The 17,658-nt window shown below is 50.8% G+C and overlaps 4 protein-coding genes across 4 annotated transcripts; 3 read left to right on the top strand and 1 right to left on the bottom strand.

The window, feature by feature from the left end:
• Window positions 1–4,563: 4,563 nt before the first annotated feature.
• On the top strand, window positions 4,564–5,930 carry Aud_008038 (uncharacterized protein; the record flags this gene model as incomplete). Its single annotated transcript, XM_043292923.1, has 4 exons — window positions 4,564–4,655; window positions 4,728–5,009; window positions 5,069–5,202; window positions 5,263–5,930. The coding sequence occupies 4 exons, from the start codon at window positions 4,564–4,566 to the stop codon at window positions 5,928–5,930; spliced, it is 1,176 nt and encodes a 391-aa protein (XP_043148858.1).
• A 2,726-nt stretch (window positions 5,931–8,656) lies between these two features.
• Aud_008039 (bifunctional 3-oxoacyl-ACP reductase/polysaccharide deacetylase family protein) lies at window positions 8,657–10,821 on the top strand (the record flags this gene model as incomplete). Its single annotated transcript, XM_043292924.1, has 4 exons — window positions 8,657–8,762; window positions 8,957–9,536; window positions 9,587–10,257; window positions 10,352–10,821. The coding sequence occupies 4 exons, from the start codon at window positions 8,657–8,659 to the stop codon at window positions 10,819–10,821; spliced, it is 1,827 nt and encodes a 608-aa protein (XP_043148859.1).
• A 217-nt stretch (window positions 10,822–11,038) lies between these two features.
• On the bottom strand, window positions 11,039–13,822 carry Aud_008040 (ATP-dependent Clp protease ATP-binding subunit; the record flags this gene model as incomplete). The annotated part of the gene is made up of 1 exon (XM_043292925.1): window positions 11,039–13,822. One exon carries the CDS (start codon window positions 13,820–13,822, stop codon window positions 11,039–11,041), a length of 2,784 nt encoding a protein of 927 aa, XP_043148860.1.
• Window positions 13,823–15,845: 2,023 nt separating this feature from the next.
• On the top strand, window positions 15,846–17,422 carry Aud_008041 (uncharacterized protein; the record flags this gene model as incomplete). The annotated part of the gene is made up of 4 exons (XM_043292926.1): window positions 15,846–15,908; window positions 15,985–16,173; window positions 16,447–17,223; window positions 17,282–17,422. The coding sequence occupies 4 exons, from the start codon at window positions 15,846–15,848 to the stop codon at window positions 17,420–17,422; spliced, it is 1,170 nt and encodes a 389-aa protein (XP_043148861.1).
• Between the last annotated feature and the right edge of the window lie 236 nt (window positions 17,423–17,658).

Here is a 17,658-nt window from a genome sequence, read left to right on the forward strand (position 1 = left end):
TTTGGACGACGAAGTCGACGGATGGCGAGGTAGGATTCACTGGCGCTGTGTCCTGCACGTGTACGGGTATGTGGAGGTACGCTCTTGTTACTGCAGATCAGTAATATTGATGGCGACTATGAGAGGATATCGATAAGTGCTGACATATATCACCTCCAGAGCCGTCCGGATGGATGATGAAGAGAAATCCAACATCAGATTTGCTCGTCAATCCGGCCGGCAGCAGTTTATAGTATTTAGATACTCTGAGGAATACCTGGACAACCTGGTCGGACACCCTTGCCCACCTCCCTCAGTCATACTGGTATTGTATTTACAACTAAGTGTGGGGTCAGATCTAGTATAGCAGGGATAAGCATTGGTGGGCGAATCAGAGTTCACAAGAACCAGCTCATGAAGGCTAGACGATCAGAAGTGGGACTGATACATCACATATTATTGGTCAATGATAATCGCAGTTGCAACAGACTTGTATGAAAAGTACAGGGGTACGCCGGGAATGCCTTTTCCCAAAGAGGGAGCTTTAGCAGATGGCAGACTCTATCCAGATATCATTCGGAGCGGTTGGCCTCTGAGATGAGAGATCGTAGTCAAACACTGGTCCAAGTTGGAGGAGCCGAGCCCCATGGGACAGCTAGATACTATCTCTATCTCCACACTTTTGATATCTTCCTTATGATCTGGGGGAATGTCGTGAATGAGTACAGACAGGGACTGAATGGAAAATAGAGTGCGCTGCCTAAGCAGTGCATGTAATCTGCATACAAGTCTTCAGAGTAAGGTACGTAAGGTAGTATGTAGAATTATTCATATGGCCACCCATAACCTGAGGCATGCAGTAGTTTAAAGGAAAAGTCCACTTGGGCCCCTTGGCTTCTCACGGGCTCTAATTCCTTGATCACGCAGTAGTCAATTAATCATCTCTCAGATTCCCATTTCCCTTTAAGTTTCGTCCTTGAACCTTGAGTCTCAATATCTCGGAGTCAATGGAATGATTCCGATGCTCGACGCCAACTTAGTTGTTCACAGAGTTTGCTGAGTTCGTAACTTGTTATGAATGTTGGCGTTAGACGACCGATTTTTTGTGAGGTTCTCGGTAGGTCGAGACTCCATGCAATTCCAGCACGAGCTGGTCTGGCAAACGGTCTGCCCGTGGCTCACCCTTGCCGCAGGAAAGTATATTGGATGGAGCCTAATTCGAGTACAGCCAATAAGATGGAATTACGCGACAGGTCTTGATAGCGCCCAGTGTAACCGAATTATTATTAGAGACAATTTGTCTAGTATTTATCGGTACGGAGTAGCGCAAATACTATGACAACAATATACTGCTCATAATAATAATATGGGGGGGTGCTACGGCCTAAAGGCCGACAAATTGATAGTATGGCCGATTCAGTCTCACTACTCCTTCACTAGATTTTGAAACTTTTTGAGACTATTGGTTGATAAGGCTGAACAATAGCCATCGCTATGAACTCTCTTGACTCGCTTAAAGGTACGATGGATGCACCGGCGACTTCTAGACTATTGATATTCAGTTTCCAACTTCCAAGCATCCTTCATATATCATATAACTAAGAGAAGCATGCAGCAGCCTCTTAATTGCGATGCTATTAGTCAATCTGAAACAATATCAAATAGAACTATCTGCTAATTCAAGCTTGCAATGGACCTCAATTATTCTTCATGATGGAGATGTCTCAGTAGTAGTTGAAGGCTGCGGCATATTGTGTAACTGTCGAGGATATGGACGCATCGAATCTCTGGGCCCATTGTCGGTTATCCCGATGTTTATCATCCCATCAGTACGATGGTTGGTTGGAACCTCGTTCTTGTTCTATTCCGGTATACAACCTCCGGCGCTATTGAAGCCTTGTAGAGGGGAACGTCAAGCAACAGGCGAATCCTGGTTGGATGTCTATTCTTTTCGATGCAGGAACGAGAACAATGGCAAATAGATCGTCAGGTACGCCAGCATCGCTACTACTACGTGGATACAACCTTGCCAGAGGCTAAACGACCATTTGAGACAACCTAGAAATTGTCGGTTCCTGGATCCGAACTCTAGCTAAGTTGCTAGTCATGGCGCTATTGAAACTCCTGCTCAACGAGGCGTGAATCAGAAACATGTATCGAGCATCCTTGATACTAAGAGTCCACTTCACTGCTTCGCGTGCGTGATTTATTTCTCTGAAATAACTTGTAAGAATGGGGGCCACTTCGCGACAGCACAATGGGACTCGGCCGTCGAGCTTTAGCGCCCTGGGGTTTCATGTGGAATGATGAAAGCCCGTTATCCCATCGTATTCCACAGCGTCCAGACGCCGGAGAAAATATTCGATATCACCGGAAGCTAAGCATCTACCGATATCGAACGATCGGGCCATTATTATGGGCCCTCTCAAGTCGGAAATCATTCCGGGACCATCTCGTGATCGCGCATCGTGAAACGATGGAGTGCAGGACAGAGATCACCTACGCCGAAGCGATTACCGACTCGACAACCGACTCACAATTGCCTGTCAAAGTACATGGCTAATTAGTCTCGACTCTCAATGCCGGTTGGTAAGCATGAATGAGCATGTGCCGCGTCATCCGAAGACTCCCGCTCTTCTGGTGGAGGCTCAGAGTCTAGGGGGCGTAGAGAGGCGTAGATAGACTCTACTTCAGACACAGTCAAATCCTTCCATCGCCTCGAGAGACCGAGAAGCGCCGTAGAGCGTTCGACTCAGTTATTTCAAGGCAAACCCAGCTGTCGACCAATAATAATGACCGATAGTTGGAGACTTGTTCCTATGCCCACATACTCGAGTCTAGACTAGAGCAATATTGGATCAGGAACAGTTGAGGCCTGCGTCAAGAGAGCTAGCACCAGGTGGTGAGCATATTAGAATATATGATCGTGTACTGGGAGACATACTTTTCCTCGGCAGGAGCGGTCGGATTTCGCAGTCAGTCCAGACCTGAGTGTTGCCTCCAGGTTGCTGAGACTGTGGAACATCATGCAATGGTGCAGGGCAGCCACCCACAGCCACGTTGCAAGCCTACATTAATGAACAGTAGTATTAGTGCAGTCTATTATTGCACACTAAATTGCATGCAAATTGCAGACGAAGTGCAGGCTTCGACGATGTCTCTCCCGACCCACAAAAGACAGGGATTAGGAAAATTTTTTTACTTCGCATGCAAGGATTTTGGACTAAGAATCCTGGCAAAATCGCTTCGGTCGGCGTTACTAAATTGGCCAAGTATACCTAGTTAGTCTGCAGAGTCTGCAGAACTTAAATGCAGACCATGCAGTATCTAATTGCTTATGGAGATAGTTCTTTCAAGAACAGATCTGAGGCAAACGATCGACCACCGCTCAGATGCAAAGCACAGTCACACTTGAGGGGAGTGATCGACCTAGGACGGCGAATCTGGATGTAAATCTATGGAGCAGTACCTGGGGCTGAACCACAGAATCGCCCACAGTCCAAAGTCGAGAAAGGGAGGGGATTCAACTAAAGGCGTAGTACGGAGTACTGGAGACAGGAATGGGTGGGACGATGGGGTCGTGGATGAGAGCTGTTTTGCTTGTGTCAATCAGACAAGAAAAAGACCAGACTAACTCAGTTTAGAGTTAGCACTAGGATTTAGATCAAGCTCGACTCTCCACTGACAACGTCGTCACTTGTTAATGTTACCTTGGGAGTTTTCAATTCACAATACACAATACATACATACATAACAACAAAAAATGTCTTTTGCAGCCCCGGCTTGATGAAACGAAATTCATTGATGGATTAATTTCTCTACAATTAGACTTATTGATTTGACAGTGGCGCTCCCATTGGTCAACTTTGCAAACACTAAGTCCATCCCACTGCTTCATTCCACGAGCATGAGCTAAACCAGGCATGGTGACAAGGCAATTGTCTTGCACTATGTTCTTTTATCTGAATCATGCTTTCCAAATCCTGATTGGAAAGGATCATTGTCGGGTCCCGGCCAATCTCATGTCGTCGTCGTTCACTTATCCGATTGTTCCATTTCCAATATACCTGGCAGGTCCACATTTATTGGTATTCCCACTGGCCAGTATGAACATCCTTTGAGCCATGGGTCGTTATTATCTATCTACTCATTAATTGAGTTGTTTTTCTTTTTTTCTTTTTTTACCTCTGAGCCCTGGCTACAGGTGGCTGGCCCGCGGTTCACCCACGAGACTAGCATTATTCCCAACCCTCCGGGACAGCTACTCATGCACGCAGTCATGTACGCAACATCCAATCAACCAGCCCTGCTCACTACTTTCTTCACTTCAAGGTTCATTATCGCCAGACTAACAAACCTCTCTATCAGCGTAATCAGCCTTTAACCCTAATCTGGCAGACTGTTCTGGAGTTGCATGGCGTCGCTAGTCGATGAGCTGACTTGCCCAAAGTTTATCTCTCCACGATGTCGGTACCCTGTTTGTTTTATTTATCTCACTATAGTCCCTGACATGGGTGTCTTTTGATTGCCTGTTTAGCTAACCTTTCTTTTCCTCTCTGGTTTAACAGGTTGAAGTCCGACACCATGTCAGGCTTAGGCCCGGAGTTTGCAAAGAGCTTTGCAACGGAAACATGGGTGCTCTATGGTGTAGGGATATTGGGAACTGTTCTGCGATTGTTAGTACCATGCCTTGAAACTGCGATGTGCCGTTTTGTCAGCTTGATACTAACTTCCTTGTCTTGATAAAGCGTCGCACGTATACGTCGACTTGGTGTCCGCAACCTTCAAGTCGATGACTATCTCATGCTCTTCGCCGTTTTATGGTACACGCTATTATGCGTTGCCCTGAATGAAGTTGCCTCGGGAGGGGGTTCGAATTTGATGACCGATGAAGATAAAGCGAATTTGACGCCGGTTACCTATGCTGAGCGGGTGAGGGGAAGCAAATGGGTTTTTGTGTCGGAGCACTCGTTTATTCTGGCCATCTGGGCGATGAAGGCTTGCATGCTGGTGATTTATTCCCGTATCACGTAGGCCTCCTCTTCTGGCGACTTTCCTCGAAGGTACGGCTAACATGGTTCTTGCAAAGCGAGGGTCTGCATGCACGTAAATGGGTCACCTATCTTTCAGTCTACGTCGCCCTAGGCTTCGTTGCCGTTGAACTGTCCCTGTTTCTCATCTGCCGGCCTCTGTCCAACTACTGGGCTGTACCCACGCCTGACTGTCAGTGCTTGTCCATATGATTGCGCTAGAGAGAGAAACGCTTATGCTAACTCATTAAAGACCAATGCTCGTCGTACCAGTACTACGAGATCATCCAGGGCTCCGTCTCCATTTCCGCCGATGTCTTCATGCTCGCTGTCGCCATTCCGCTCCTGCTGCAAGTTCGCGTTCCTCTCAAGCAGAAAGTCATCCTTCTCGTTCTCTTCGGCATGGGAATCTTTGTCATTGTTGCGGCCGTCCTGAACAAAATCTACTGCTTGGTTCCGTCACTGATCTCCTACGTCTATATGAACTGGTATTTTCGCGAAGCAACCGTCGCCATTCTCGTCACCAATCTTCCTCTTGTTTGGTCTCTGCTGCGTGACGTGTTCCCCGCTCTCAAGAGTTGGACAGGAGGATCCAAGAGAGGCACAGACAGGTATCGGTCAGGGCCTTGGACCAGCAAGGGATCCGGGCTTCGGGCCTACGGACCCGCCAGTCAGTTACGGTCTGGGGATTACAACATGCAGGACTACACAAATCATAGCACTGCGATGCATCAGAAAGCGGTTTCCGATGTCAGCGTCAACCAAAGCGACGAGCGGGACCTGAGCGATGATGGGTCTGATCGTGCTCTCAGAATCCGACAAGACGTGACGGTGACGGTTGAGCGCGAGACCCGCCCACCAGAATATTGGGACACCCACCATACGCAGATCACCAATGGTCCTCCCCAACCTCAGCCCTGATAAAAGCGCGATCGACTTCTTTCTCTTTCTTAGCATAGACTTAGACGACTGTATATACTTTTCTTCTCCTTTGTTACCTATACCTTTTCAACTTTCTTCATATTCTCATGATCTACTGATGCTCACCGCCAAAAGACTTTTGGACTTATTGTGTTATTTAATCGTGGGTGCACGGGGCCCCGCTGTGGTTGGGATATGGAGGGAGGTAACAAAAAGGCCGCAGACCAGGAATCTCGAACCAAACCATGGGCTGGGAAATCAATTATTGATTGATCTTCAGAGATTATCTACGCAAATGTTGGAAGTCCTGAAATGATTCGCGAGGGCGAATATTAGGAACGCGCACAACCAAAATATTCGCAGATCTGGTCGTCCAATGCCATTTGTGAAAAGCATTATGAGAAAATTTGCCAATTATGACCAATGTTCAAAGATTTTCAGCTGGTATGTATTCTGTCCCACTCCCACTTCCTGCAGATCTCCCGGGAATTGCGTCAGGTAGGTAGCGTGGGGCAGTGCGGTATCATTGTATTTGAAAGAGGGGATTGTAATTTGCATTTTCTTTCCGCGCCAGGTCCGACGGAATGCCTCCAGCCAAGAGGCTGTAGAGCAACTGTCGTACGGAGTAGGGCTATTCACACCGGAAAAGTAAATCAATTTCTGATTGATTCTATGAAGTCAGTCTAACCTCTCGCACCGTCGGATAAGCCCAAGTCAATCTAACCGCCACCTTTCTCGATCAGGAAATCTTCTCGATCTTTCAGTTTAGGCTGCGCAGGCCAAAGACATGGCTCTCCATAGGTCGATAATGGGATATCCAAACCTCTGATTACATAATTCCAAGCTGATATTTTGTAGATGAGCAACATAACATATCATCACGCACTACCTATTCCTGGCACGTTATCCGTACTGCTCACCGAGAGAACCAGTGGCCATCGGAGTAGGTACCTACCTGGGTTGCGTACCTGATGATCGTGTACTACTCAAACGGCAGGCGTCATCCGGGACGGCAGCGAGCTACCAAGCCATATCAAGTAAGCGTTTCCTTTCGGCCCCTGGTTAAAATTTAGCGCATACTAACTAGTACCTGTGGTGGGGTCCTGCCAAAAGTAGAAGCGACTCAAACGAGAAGAGACGGAGCATCGGGATCGGATCATGTTGCGCCACCGGGAGTTGGAATGAAATGCTACCTTACCTAGTTACCTTCCTTACGTACGTGGGTTCAGTCACAGCTTACATTACTCTCTGTTTTGAAATTGAGAGTGAAACAACTTAGCCAGTGCCGAGGACTGGATTAGATGAGCTCGAGCTCCACCGGCAGTGCGTTCCGTATCTATGGAGTTAATGGAATTTTTTGTCTTGCGCTCAACTCAGCCTGAGTTTGGTACGAAATTTCTTGAGAGGATAGGCTCTAGTGGGGAGGGAACTACTCCGTAAAACTTTGGAAGGACACCGATCAAGCTGAGGACCGTGGGGTGGGATGCCACCTGCTGAACCACGGTTCGTTTTATCTTGCTGGTCAATCTGTTCATTTTCCTGATATGGACGACTTGCGTCTTTTTGGCAGGTGTCAACAAAAACATCGTCGATGGAACGGACATTCGGCATTTGAAATTTTATATAATTTTGTTGCCAAGTTTGTCGTCGCAAGAGTCAAGGATGTAAGCACAGAATCCATTTGGCCAGTCCACACACTAATAATGTGTAGCATGGGGTCCACGTGGTGTTTGCATAGTCTGTTGCGACTCGCGAATTGATCCTTCACGCAAACAATTACGATCCTTGCTAGTCTGAACTAGACTAAATGTACACACGTCCTGTCCACGGACGTCATGTCCCTTGTAGGTGAACAGTTGGTTAGTACGGTGGATATCGGTTCGCCTGTTGTCCGGTGCTAAAGCCGGATCACTACTTTGTTTGTCCAGCTCCGAGGATAGCATGATTGCCCAGAGTCTCAGCTGGCATGTATTTAGGCTAGATGGTAGTGGGTTTCTGGCTGCGAACCTTGAGGTCGTACTGCTTGGCAATCCATAGTCCATGTTCATGGAGGCTTCAGCAGACCGGATCCGCTAAGCTGCAGGTGCAAGGATACAGAGTACTATGAGTAAATCGGGCAAGGCGCACGGCCACTGTGCCTGTTCGCCGGTTACACCGAAGTGGGTTTATTTCACAAAGACACTGGGTAGCCTGGTTAGTTGGTAACTGCAGCTGCTGATAAATACGCGATAGTTGCAATTGACGATTACTCCCTATGCGAGTGGTTATCGCCAACTATATTGTCGGGGGTAAGTTCTAGGCGACGCTTGTACCCAACAGGGTAATCTACGGACTTACGGAGTAAAGGAAGATATTTTGAATTCTGGAGGACAAAAGCACACTGCACGTGACTTGAAGAGCGCCCCCACATGTTTGCGTGGTGATGGAAGATCATCCTGTTGATACTTGGTAGACATATGACGCACTTGGCGATGATTATGATTCCCAGCAGCTTTTTCTCACGGTAAGTGCTGCCGAGTGCTTCCCCCATCGATATGTAGACACTAACACGTCGTTTAAGGTTCCTAAGTCCAGAGGCATAGTTCGTCAAGGAGCGTTCACTTGCACAGACAAGTGATAAGCAAGAGATCGGCCACTATTGATTACCAACAAACTTTGCCTTGTTCATCATACCCGCAGTGTGTTTCCAGCAGAGTTCGGTTCTAAATTCCTACCTACCTACCAACATGTCGGGGGAACTTTCTCCCTCGTTCTTGAACTTGGAGGGCCTCCATGTCTTCATCACTGGTGCTGCTGGGGGCATTGGACAACGAGCCGTTCAGGAATTCCTAGGTAGGTGTAGATCACATCGTATTGCCTTTTCAAATCTCGTACCTGCTGCGTAAAGCTAGAGATCGACAGAGCCTACTATGCTCGTCCGGAGAATTCGATCGTCTGTAATGCGCATTGGCCAGGACTGGTCGATGAACTGCGTAAATGTCATTATACGGGACTACGTTGAAGTCTGCTAATGAGCCTTGATGCAGACCAAGGATGCAAGGTAACAGCATATGACCTCCGCCCATTCGAGATCCCAGACACCATTGGCGAGAGTTATGCCCGACTCAACGTCCAGCGCGGTGACATCTCCGACGAAGAATCCATCAGATCCGGCATCGCACTCGCTGTCAAGCGATTCGGGCCCATCAACATCCTCATTGCCAACGCCGGCATCACTGATGAAAGTCACGATTATCCCATCTGGGAGCTCCCGCTGGAAACGTGGGAGAAGACGTACAGCGTCAACGTCCGCGGCACGTTCCTCACCATCAAACACTTCTTGCACGCGGCGCGGACCGCACAACAGACTCTGGGCAAGGAGCTGGATAATCTGGCCATCGTCGTGACGGGAAGCGAGACGGGGGTCTTCGGGCAGGAGGGCCATGCCGAGTACGCGTCCGGCAAAGCTGGTCTCCAGTATGGATTGGTGAAGAGTGTGAAGAACGAGATCGTCCGTCTCAATAGCAGAGCGAGAATCAACGCCGTTGCGCCGGGATGGGTGGACACACCCATGATCGAAGGCAGACTGGATGATCCAAAGGAACTCTGGGGCGAAGCCCAAGCAACGTATGTTTCTGTCAACCAGCCCCGGAAGGCCGTCACTGATGGAATCATAGCGTTCCCCTCAAGAAGATCGCAAAACCAGAAGACGTCGCACGTACCATGGCGTTTCTGGCATCGCACCGCGCAGCAGGCCATATCACGGGCCAATGCCTCAGCGTCGACGGAGGCATGGAAGGCCGCCTCCTCTGGAAGGAGAGCAATCCATCAAACCCGAACCGGAGCCCGGAGACAACAAGCCTGGCCCCAAACCAATCCATCCCGCGCCACCTATCACCACCCAAACGCAACAAGATCCGCGTCGCGGTATCCATTGACCTGGACGCCGTCTCCGGCTGGCTAGGAACAGGCCACCACCCGGACAACATCCTCGCCGACTACTCCGCCGGCTTCTTCGCCGCCAAAGTCGGCGTCCCGCGGCTGCTCCGCATGCTCACGAAACTCAACATCGCAGACCGCTGCACCTGGTTCATCCCGGGCCACTCAGCCGAGAGCTTCCCGGACGAGGCTGCGCAGGTCGTCGCCTCAGGCGCCGAGATCGGGCTGCACGGATACGCGCACGAAGGCGCCTATCAGATGACCGTGCAGCAGGAGCGCGACGTCCTGGTCAAGTGCATAGACATCGCGACAAAGCTCACAGGCAAGAAACCCGCCGGCTACCGCGCGCCCCTCTACCAGCTCCGCGAGTCCACGCTGGATCTGCTCGAGGAATTCGGATTCGAATACGGTGCGGCCGCTTCATCCTCTCCCCCTGCCCCCACACCTCCACTACAAATTATAAGACATGCCACGCTTCGCTACAATACTGACGATAAAAACAGATGCATCGCTAACAGACCACGACTGCCACCCCTTTTTCGCCCCGCGCCGTCCCCCGCTCCAACCCGTCGACTTCTCCCAGCCCGCCTCCACCTGGATGCACCCGATCCCAGCCAGCGACGCCAGCGCAAACGCAGACCGCCGCCCGCTGGTCTGCGTCCCCTGCAACTGGTACATGGAGGACATGACCCCGATGCAGTTCCTCCCGCACACGCCCAACTCGCACGGGTACACGGACGTGCGCGTCATCGAGAACCTATGGCGGGATCGGTTCCTGTGGATCCGCGAGAATGAGGTCGAGCCCATCTTCCCTGTGCTGATGCATCCTGATACGAGTGGCATGGCGCATGTGATTGGGATGGTGGAGCGGTTGCTGAAATGGGTGCAGGGGTGGGGGGATGAGGTTGAATTTTGTCAGACAGGGGAGATTGCGAGGTGGTTTCGGGAGAAGGAGATGAAGAAGGCAACTTAGATTACGATATGATCATGGTAGACTACGAGGAATCTATTTTGACGAGACAATTTTGAAAGGAAATATGACTTGATGATTATGAATTATCACTCTGTACAAGTCTTTTGACTGGCATGCATGTAGACAAACCCCCATAACGCCTGATAAATGACCAAAAAAAAAAAAAGAAAACAAGTCGTAGCTCATCACTCGTTTGTCGTAGATTCAGAAAACACTTTTACTCGTAGAGATCCATGTCACCGCTTCCATCCTCAATCTCAGCCAGCGCGTCATCCTCATCCACCATTTCCTCATCTTCCTCAACTTCAACCTCGTGGTTTGGCAGCACGTCAATGCGTCCCTCGCGCATGACGACCCGGGCGACCTCGCCGTCTTGGATACTTCCACGCAGGATGAGAACGGCGAGTTTGTTGAGGACCTCGCGCTCGATGATACGCGCCAGAGGACGGGCACCGTACGCTGGCGAGTACCCTGCCTCGCCGAGGTAGTCTTTGACTTCCTCCGTGCACTGGATGGTGACGTTGCGGTTGTTCTGCTCGAGACGGCGCTGCACCTCGTTAAGGCGCAGGTCGACGATCTTGCGGATCTCCTTCCTGGTGAGCCGGTTGAAGATGACGGTGCTGGAGATACGGTTCAGGAACTCGGGTAGGAAGTAGTCGCGGAGAGCGCCCATGACCAACTCGCGAGTCTGAGGGTCAATGCGGCCGTCCTTGGTGGTTGGGCGCGCGAGGAACTCGGCTCCCAGGTTGGAGGTCATGACGACAATGCAGTTCTTGGCGTCGACGATTCTGCCCTGGCCGTCGGTGATCCGACCGTCGTCCATGAGTTGCAGGAGAACTGTGAGTACCTCCTTGGCTGCCTTTTCGACTTCGTCGAACAGAAGGATGGAGAAGGGGCGACGGCGCAGACTCTCGGTCAGCTGACCGCCAGCGTCGTGTCCAACGTAGCCGGGAGGAGCACCGATCATCCGGCTCAGCGAGTGTCGCTCCTGGTACTCGGACATGTCGAACCGGATCATGGCCTTGGGGTCGTCGAAGAGGAACTCGGCAAGCGCCTTGGTCAAGAGAGTCTTACCGGTACCGGAGGGACCGCAGAAGAGGAAGCTGGGAGGCGAGTTGGGGTTGCTGAGACCGGACCGCTGTAGCCGGATGGCATTGGAGACCGAAGTTACGGCCTCCTTCTGGCCAACAACGATCTTGCTCAGGTACTTCTCCATGTGCAACAGCTTGTCCTTCTCGGTGGTCTTGAGTCTGGTGACAGGAATACCAGTCCAACGGGCGACAATCTCGTTGATCTGATCGGGCCCGACCGCATCGGCAAGTAGGGCCTCGCCATTATCGCCATGTCGAGCACGACGCTCCTCGTCCGCCTTGAGGCGGTCGGCCTCGAGTCGCTCGATCAAGGCCTTGGTTTCGGGAATGGCGTAATACTCCAGATCGGCGGCCGTCTGAGTGTCGCCGGACCGCTCCGCTTCGTCTCTCTTGACCTTGAGCGAGTCGAGCTTGATCTTAGCATCTTGGATCGCCTTGCTGCGCTGCTTCTCGCTTTCGTACTTCTCACGCAAAGGCCGCAATTCTTCCGTCACATTGGCTGCTTCTTGCTTGGCTGCTTCCAACCGGGCCTTGGACGCATCGTCCTTTTCCCGCTCGAGGGCATGAATTTCAATCTGCAGCTGGCGGAGTCTTCTCTCGAGGTTGTCTAGGGCCTCGGGCTCCGACTCGCGGGTCACTCTGACGGCAGCCGCCGCCTCATCGATGAGATCGACGGCCGAGTCGGGGAGTCGACGAGCAGTGAGGTATCTGGCAGCAAGCTCGGCCGCGGCAACGATGGCACCGTCGAGAATGTTGACACCATGGTGTACTTCGTACTTCTCCTTTAGACCACGGAGGATGGAGATAGTTTCGGAGACGGAAGGTTCCTTGACCAGGACCTGTTGGAATCGTCGTTCGAAGGCTTGGTCTTTTTCAATGTACTTGCGGTATTCGCCGAGCGTGGTTGCACCGATACAATGCAACTGACCACGAGCGAGCATGGGCTTCAGCAGATTGGCGGCATCCATACCTCCCTCGCCGCTAGAGCCTGCACCCATGAGGAGATGAATCTCGTCGACGAACAAGATGATCGTGTCCTTGGATTCTTCGATCTCCTTGAGGACGCCTTTCATCCTCTCTTCGAACTCACCCCGGTACTTGCTACCAGCGACCAACGAGCCGACGTCGAGGGAAAGAAGTCTGCACTGGGCCAGATTGGCCGGAACATCGGCGTTCACGATACGACGAGCCAAACCTTCGACAATGGTGGTCTTACCAACACCGGGTTCACCGATCAGCACCGGGTTGTTCTTGGTCCGTCGACTGAGAATCCGGATGACTCGACGAATCTCCTCCTCACGACCAATGACGGGGTCGATCTTGCCCTCTCTGGCCAGAGCAGTCATGTCAATGGTGAATTTCTTGAGGTTCTCATTCTCGCCCTCGGCATCAGCGGTCTTAGAGTCTACCCGCCGTGTACCGCGGATCTGTTGTACCGCTGTATCAATCAGCTTGACATTGGGGATATTAGCATCCGCCAGTGCCCGCTGCACCTGAGAATCTTGAACGACCGAGAGGATGAGGTGGTCAATGGCAACATAGCTGTCCTTTTGCGTCTTGGACAGCTCGGTCGAAGAACGAATGACTTTGGCGAGGGCGGGTGAGACGCTCACTGTGTCAGGAGGAGGATCTTGACTCGGTAGCCGGACAAGTAACTTCATGAGGGAACGCTCGAGGAGCTGAGGGTCGCCATGAGCGCGCTCGACGACTTGGCGGAAGAGAGGTGCGGTGGAAGAGTCGTGAGAGGGATGGGAGGCGACTTGTTGATCTTTCGAGTCATCTGGTGGAGGATTGAGGAGAGCATGAGCGAGGTGAATAGGGAGGATCTGAGAATGGGCGTATTGCTCGGCCAGATGGCTCGAGTCCAATAACGCCTTGTTAGCTCTGTCTGTGAACTGAGCACCGTTCATTGTGAAACGGAACTGGGTATCAGATAATAATAATGTTGATGTGAGGGTATCTCTAGCACAAAAGGAAGAGAAGGAAACAGCTTGCTCGGACAAGAAGGGAGCTAGATATAGCTAGAGTTGGGCATCATCAGACCATTCTTCGTATCATCGAGAACAGTCTCTCTCTCTCCGCCATGACGACACCAGTCGCTTCCACCGCCTTCCAGAACAATCGCGGGAAATCACGTGACAGGACACGGCTGGCATAATTGACACATCTAAGTTACTTGACACTCATGTAGCTGAATCCTGAGTTTGTACTGCTCATTCGATGTATTATTTGAGTGGAGGTTACTAAATCAAATCATGTAAGAGTACCATCGCAGCTGTCGGTATCACTGACTACAGCTGTCAGATGTGCCCGTTGCTTGAAGTGGAGCCAGCATCGGGGATGCCTTGTTGCCTTTGCGCCTCATTGCGTTGCTCTGGACCAATCACAACCGCGTCCTTCAACACACTCAATATGGACATTGTGTCAAAGCGACCTTACTGAGCAATCAGACGTTTCTGTCACTGCTGGTCAACTTAATTTGGCTGAATAGGATACATAGAAGTTGAAAAGACAACGTGCGTTCAGTGTCGAGTCAGCGCATTAGAGCAGAGAGGATAATCCACCCCACGTTTTGCCTGTACGGAGTACATTGAGGATAATAATAGGTAAGCTATCAGTGTCAAAATCTCAGATCTGTCCTGATCAACAAGGGTTACTCAGGAATATGTAGAATCGTTGGTCTCATATTTAGACTCCTAGTCCATACCCTACTCTATCTTGGTATACAGCTTCATTTTTCCAGTCTCACCATCACATAGCCAACCATGACGTCAAAGCGGCATTCTTTCTGGTTCATCTCCGATCAGACCAGATACTGACGATATATTCTCTGCTTGCACTGTTCTCCTCATCAGCTAACTCAGGGCAAAACAGGGATATTCTTCATCTGTTTCCGACCAACGAACAGTCATGCCGGAGTTCTAGGTACTTGGTATCTCAGAGCTAACGCACACTAATTGGCAGGTATTGAAACCGTCTCGCCTCTCAAACGCCTGCGGACTTGTTTCCCCCCCACTTTTTTCTGCTTGATTTGCTGTGCAGGAAGGCCCCTCGTTGCGGCCGTGGTTCAGGAACTGCATAAAATCCACTATTTGGTCAGACCTCGGAATTGTTCCTTCTGACATACGTAGGAGGCGGCGAATCAAAGTAGATTATATCAGAAAGACGAATAAGAAATTAATTCATGGCATGGAGGGGAAACGTGTAGATCTCAATCTGTTCAAAATTTATTATGTGGAGGGGTAGATAGATATCAAGCCCTTAGGAACACACATTACCGTAGGATTGATCAGATATTCCAGGTGGAATGACTCGCATCAACACATACAATATTAATCTCACACAGTCAGAGATCTCTGAAGTAGCTTTAGCCAAGTGGGTTTAATCCAGCAAATAATAATCGTGAATTCAAGCAGCATCTCCAGTTCCTCAAGGCAGACCTTCTTATCTCGGACGGGCTGTAGCTAAACGTGGTTCAACGTCCAGACGATCTCCATCTTGTCCATTCCTATTACTATAATTATTCTCCCAATTGACTTGGTCATCCACTGAACTAATAGGGATTTACTTTTTCCGATTCGAAAAAGAAACGAAACTCGACTTCCCCTCATTCTGCCATATCACTCTGCATATAAAAAGCTTGCTCATCTTCACCTGGTCACTCCCGCTTCTTCCCGGTCTGAAGCATTCTTCGCCATCCTGCCTTGACCCATCTGATCGTCGGATAGGATTATCGTTGACGCTTCTCTTCTTCTTTTGATTGTCCCTGCTGTCTCGACACAGTATACGATTGGAAAAGAACAAGACAGGAGTTCAACCCAGTAGACTTCTACGCCGGTGGTGAAACTCCCTGGTTGAAGTAATACTCGGCTCCTAACTACAAACTGCTACCTTGGTTGTCATTTCGACTTCCTTTACATCTGCTCATCAGAAATGTCGCAGAGACCGATTTTTGTTGCTACCCATCCTCGAGCATGTTCCACGGCCTTTGAAAGGGTAAATACTACCCCCTCTTGCTACTCCTTGCATTACGCACAGTCTAGACGGACAAGTGACTGACCCTTCATCATAGGTCTTTATGACTCGCCGTGATTCTATACAATGCATCCATGAGCCTTTTGGCGATGCCTTTTACTATGGTCCCGAGAGGCTCAGCCCCAGATTCGCCGATGATGAACAGGCCCGTCTGGACAGCGGGTTCAGCGAGTCGACCTACAAGACGGTGCTGGATAGAATCGAGCGTGAAGCTGCCGAGAACGAGGTCCGACCCTAGTCTCTTTTCCCTTTTCCCTTTTGTCCTCATTTCCCTATATCCTACCTCGTTCTCGTTCACTCGTAATTTCCCCGGTCATTCCGCCATGATGAGATCCAGGGCCATATGCGGGAGAAAACCTACACTTACCTCGGTTCTCTGCAATCTCCCTGTAAAAGGCCCCGTCGAGATGTGGACCGCGGATTTTGGGTTTAATGATTCCCATGCACAAACTGAAACCACAAGGCCTCAAGTCTTCGCAACGATACTTACCTGATGCAGGGAAAGAGAGTCTTCATCAAGGACATTATCCACTACCTTCTTCCTCCCGACGGCAAGCCTGCCAGCATTGCCCCGTCACTCCAGAGGATCAAGCGCGGCGTAGGAACCGATGGACAAACCAACGGTGAAGAAGCCGGCGTGGCCAACGGCCACGTCGACCAGGGCAGCAATGGCCAGGACCAGACCGGTCAGAACGGTCACTCCAAGTCCCGGACCAGCGAGCCCTACCCGTACGACACGGAGTCCGAACCAGGTAATCCCACCGTGATGCCCAAGGAGCTCCTGTCGCGCTTCCACTTCGCCTTCCTCATCCGAGACCCGCACTTCAGCGTCCCCTCCTACTACCGCTGCACCATCCCGCCCCTGGACGACGTCACCGGCTTCTACACCTACGATCCCCTCGAAGCCGGATACGACGAGCTCCGCCGCATCTTCGACTACCTGCGCCGCGAGGGCCTGGTCGGTCCGCACATCGCCACACGCGAACAGGACGCCAACGAGCTCACCGACAACCAGAAACCGCAGCCCGTTGTCCCCGGTCTCGGCGCAGGCCGCGAGTCCGGCGCGGAGATCTGCGTGGTCGATGCAGACGAGATGCTCGAGAAGCCCGCCGCCATGATCGAGGCGTTCTCCCGTAGTGTTGGGCTCGATTATGATCCCTCCATGCTGTCTTGGGACACCGACGCTGATCACCAGATTGCGCGGGACGCGTTCGAGAAATGGCGCGGCTTCCACAACGATGCGATCGAGTCGAAGGGCCTAATGACGAAGAAACCTGTAGCACTCCCCCCTCTTAATTTCTGTAAAAAGAAGAAACTGATCTGACGGTCCATAGCACCCACCAAAGTCCGAAGAAAAATACGACGCCGAATGGCGCGAAAAATACGGCCCCGAGGCCGCGGCTCGCATCCGCGAGGCAGTTGACCGCAACATGCCGGACTACCTGTACCTGAAGCAATTCGCCATGAAAGTGTAGGCTTGCGCCGATGCGGGAACCAAGAGAAAGTGGGTAAATTGCAATGAGGAGGACTTAAGCAGTATTTAAGGTTGGCACTTGACATGCCCCTTGTGATGATCCATGTTCCATGACGATGCCGACGACAATGATGAGATCTTAGCTCTGATGACGCCATTTCGGGATTCTCCATACTCCGTACTCCACGAAGTGTTTCTATTTGTGTTTCTGATTCTGATTCGTCTGTTTGTTTGTGT

Source organism: Aspergillus udagawae (genome assembly GCF_001078395.1).
Source record: "Aspergillus udagawae IFM 46973 DNA, scaffold_6, whole genome shotgun sequence".
NCBI classification, from domain to species: Eukaryota; Fungi; Ascomycota; class Eurotiomycetes; order Eurotiales; family Aspergillaceae; genus Aspergillus; species Aspergillus udagawae.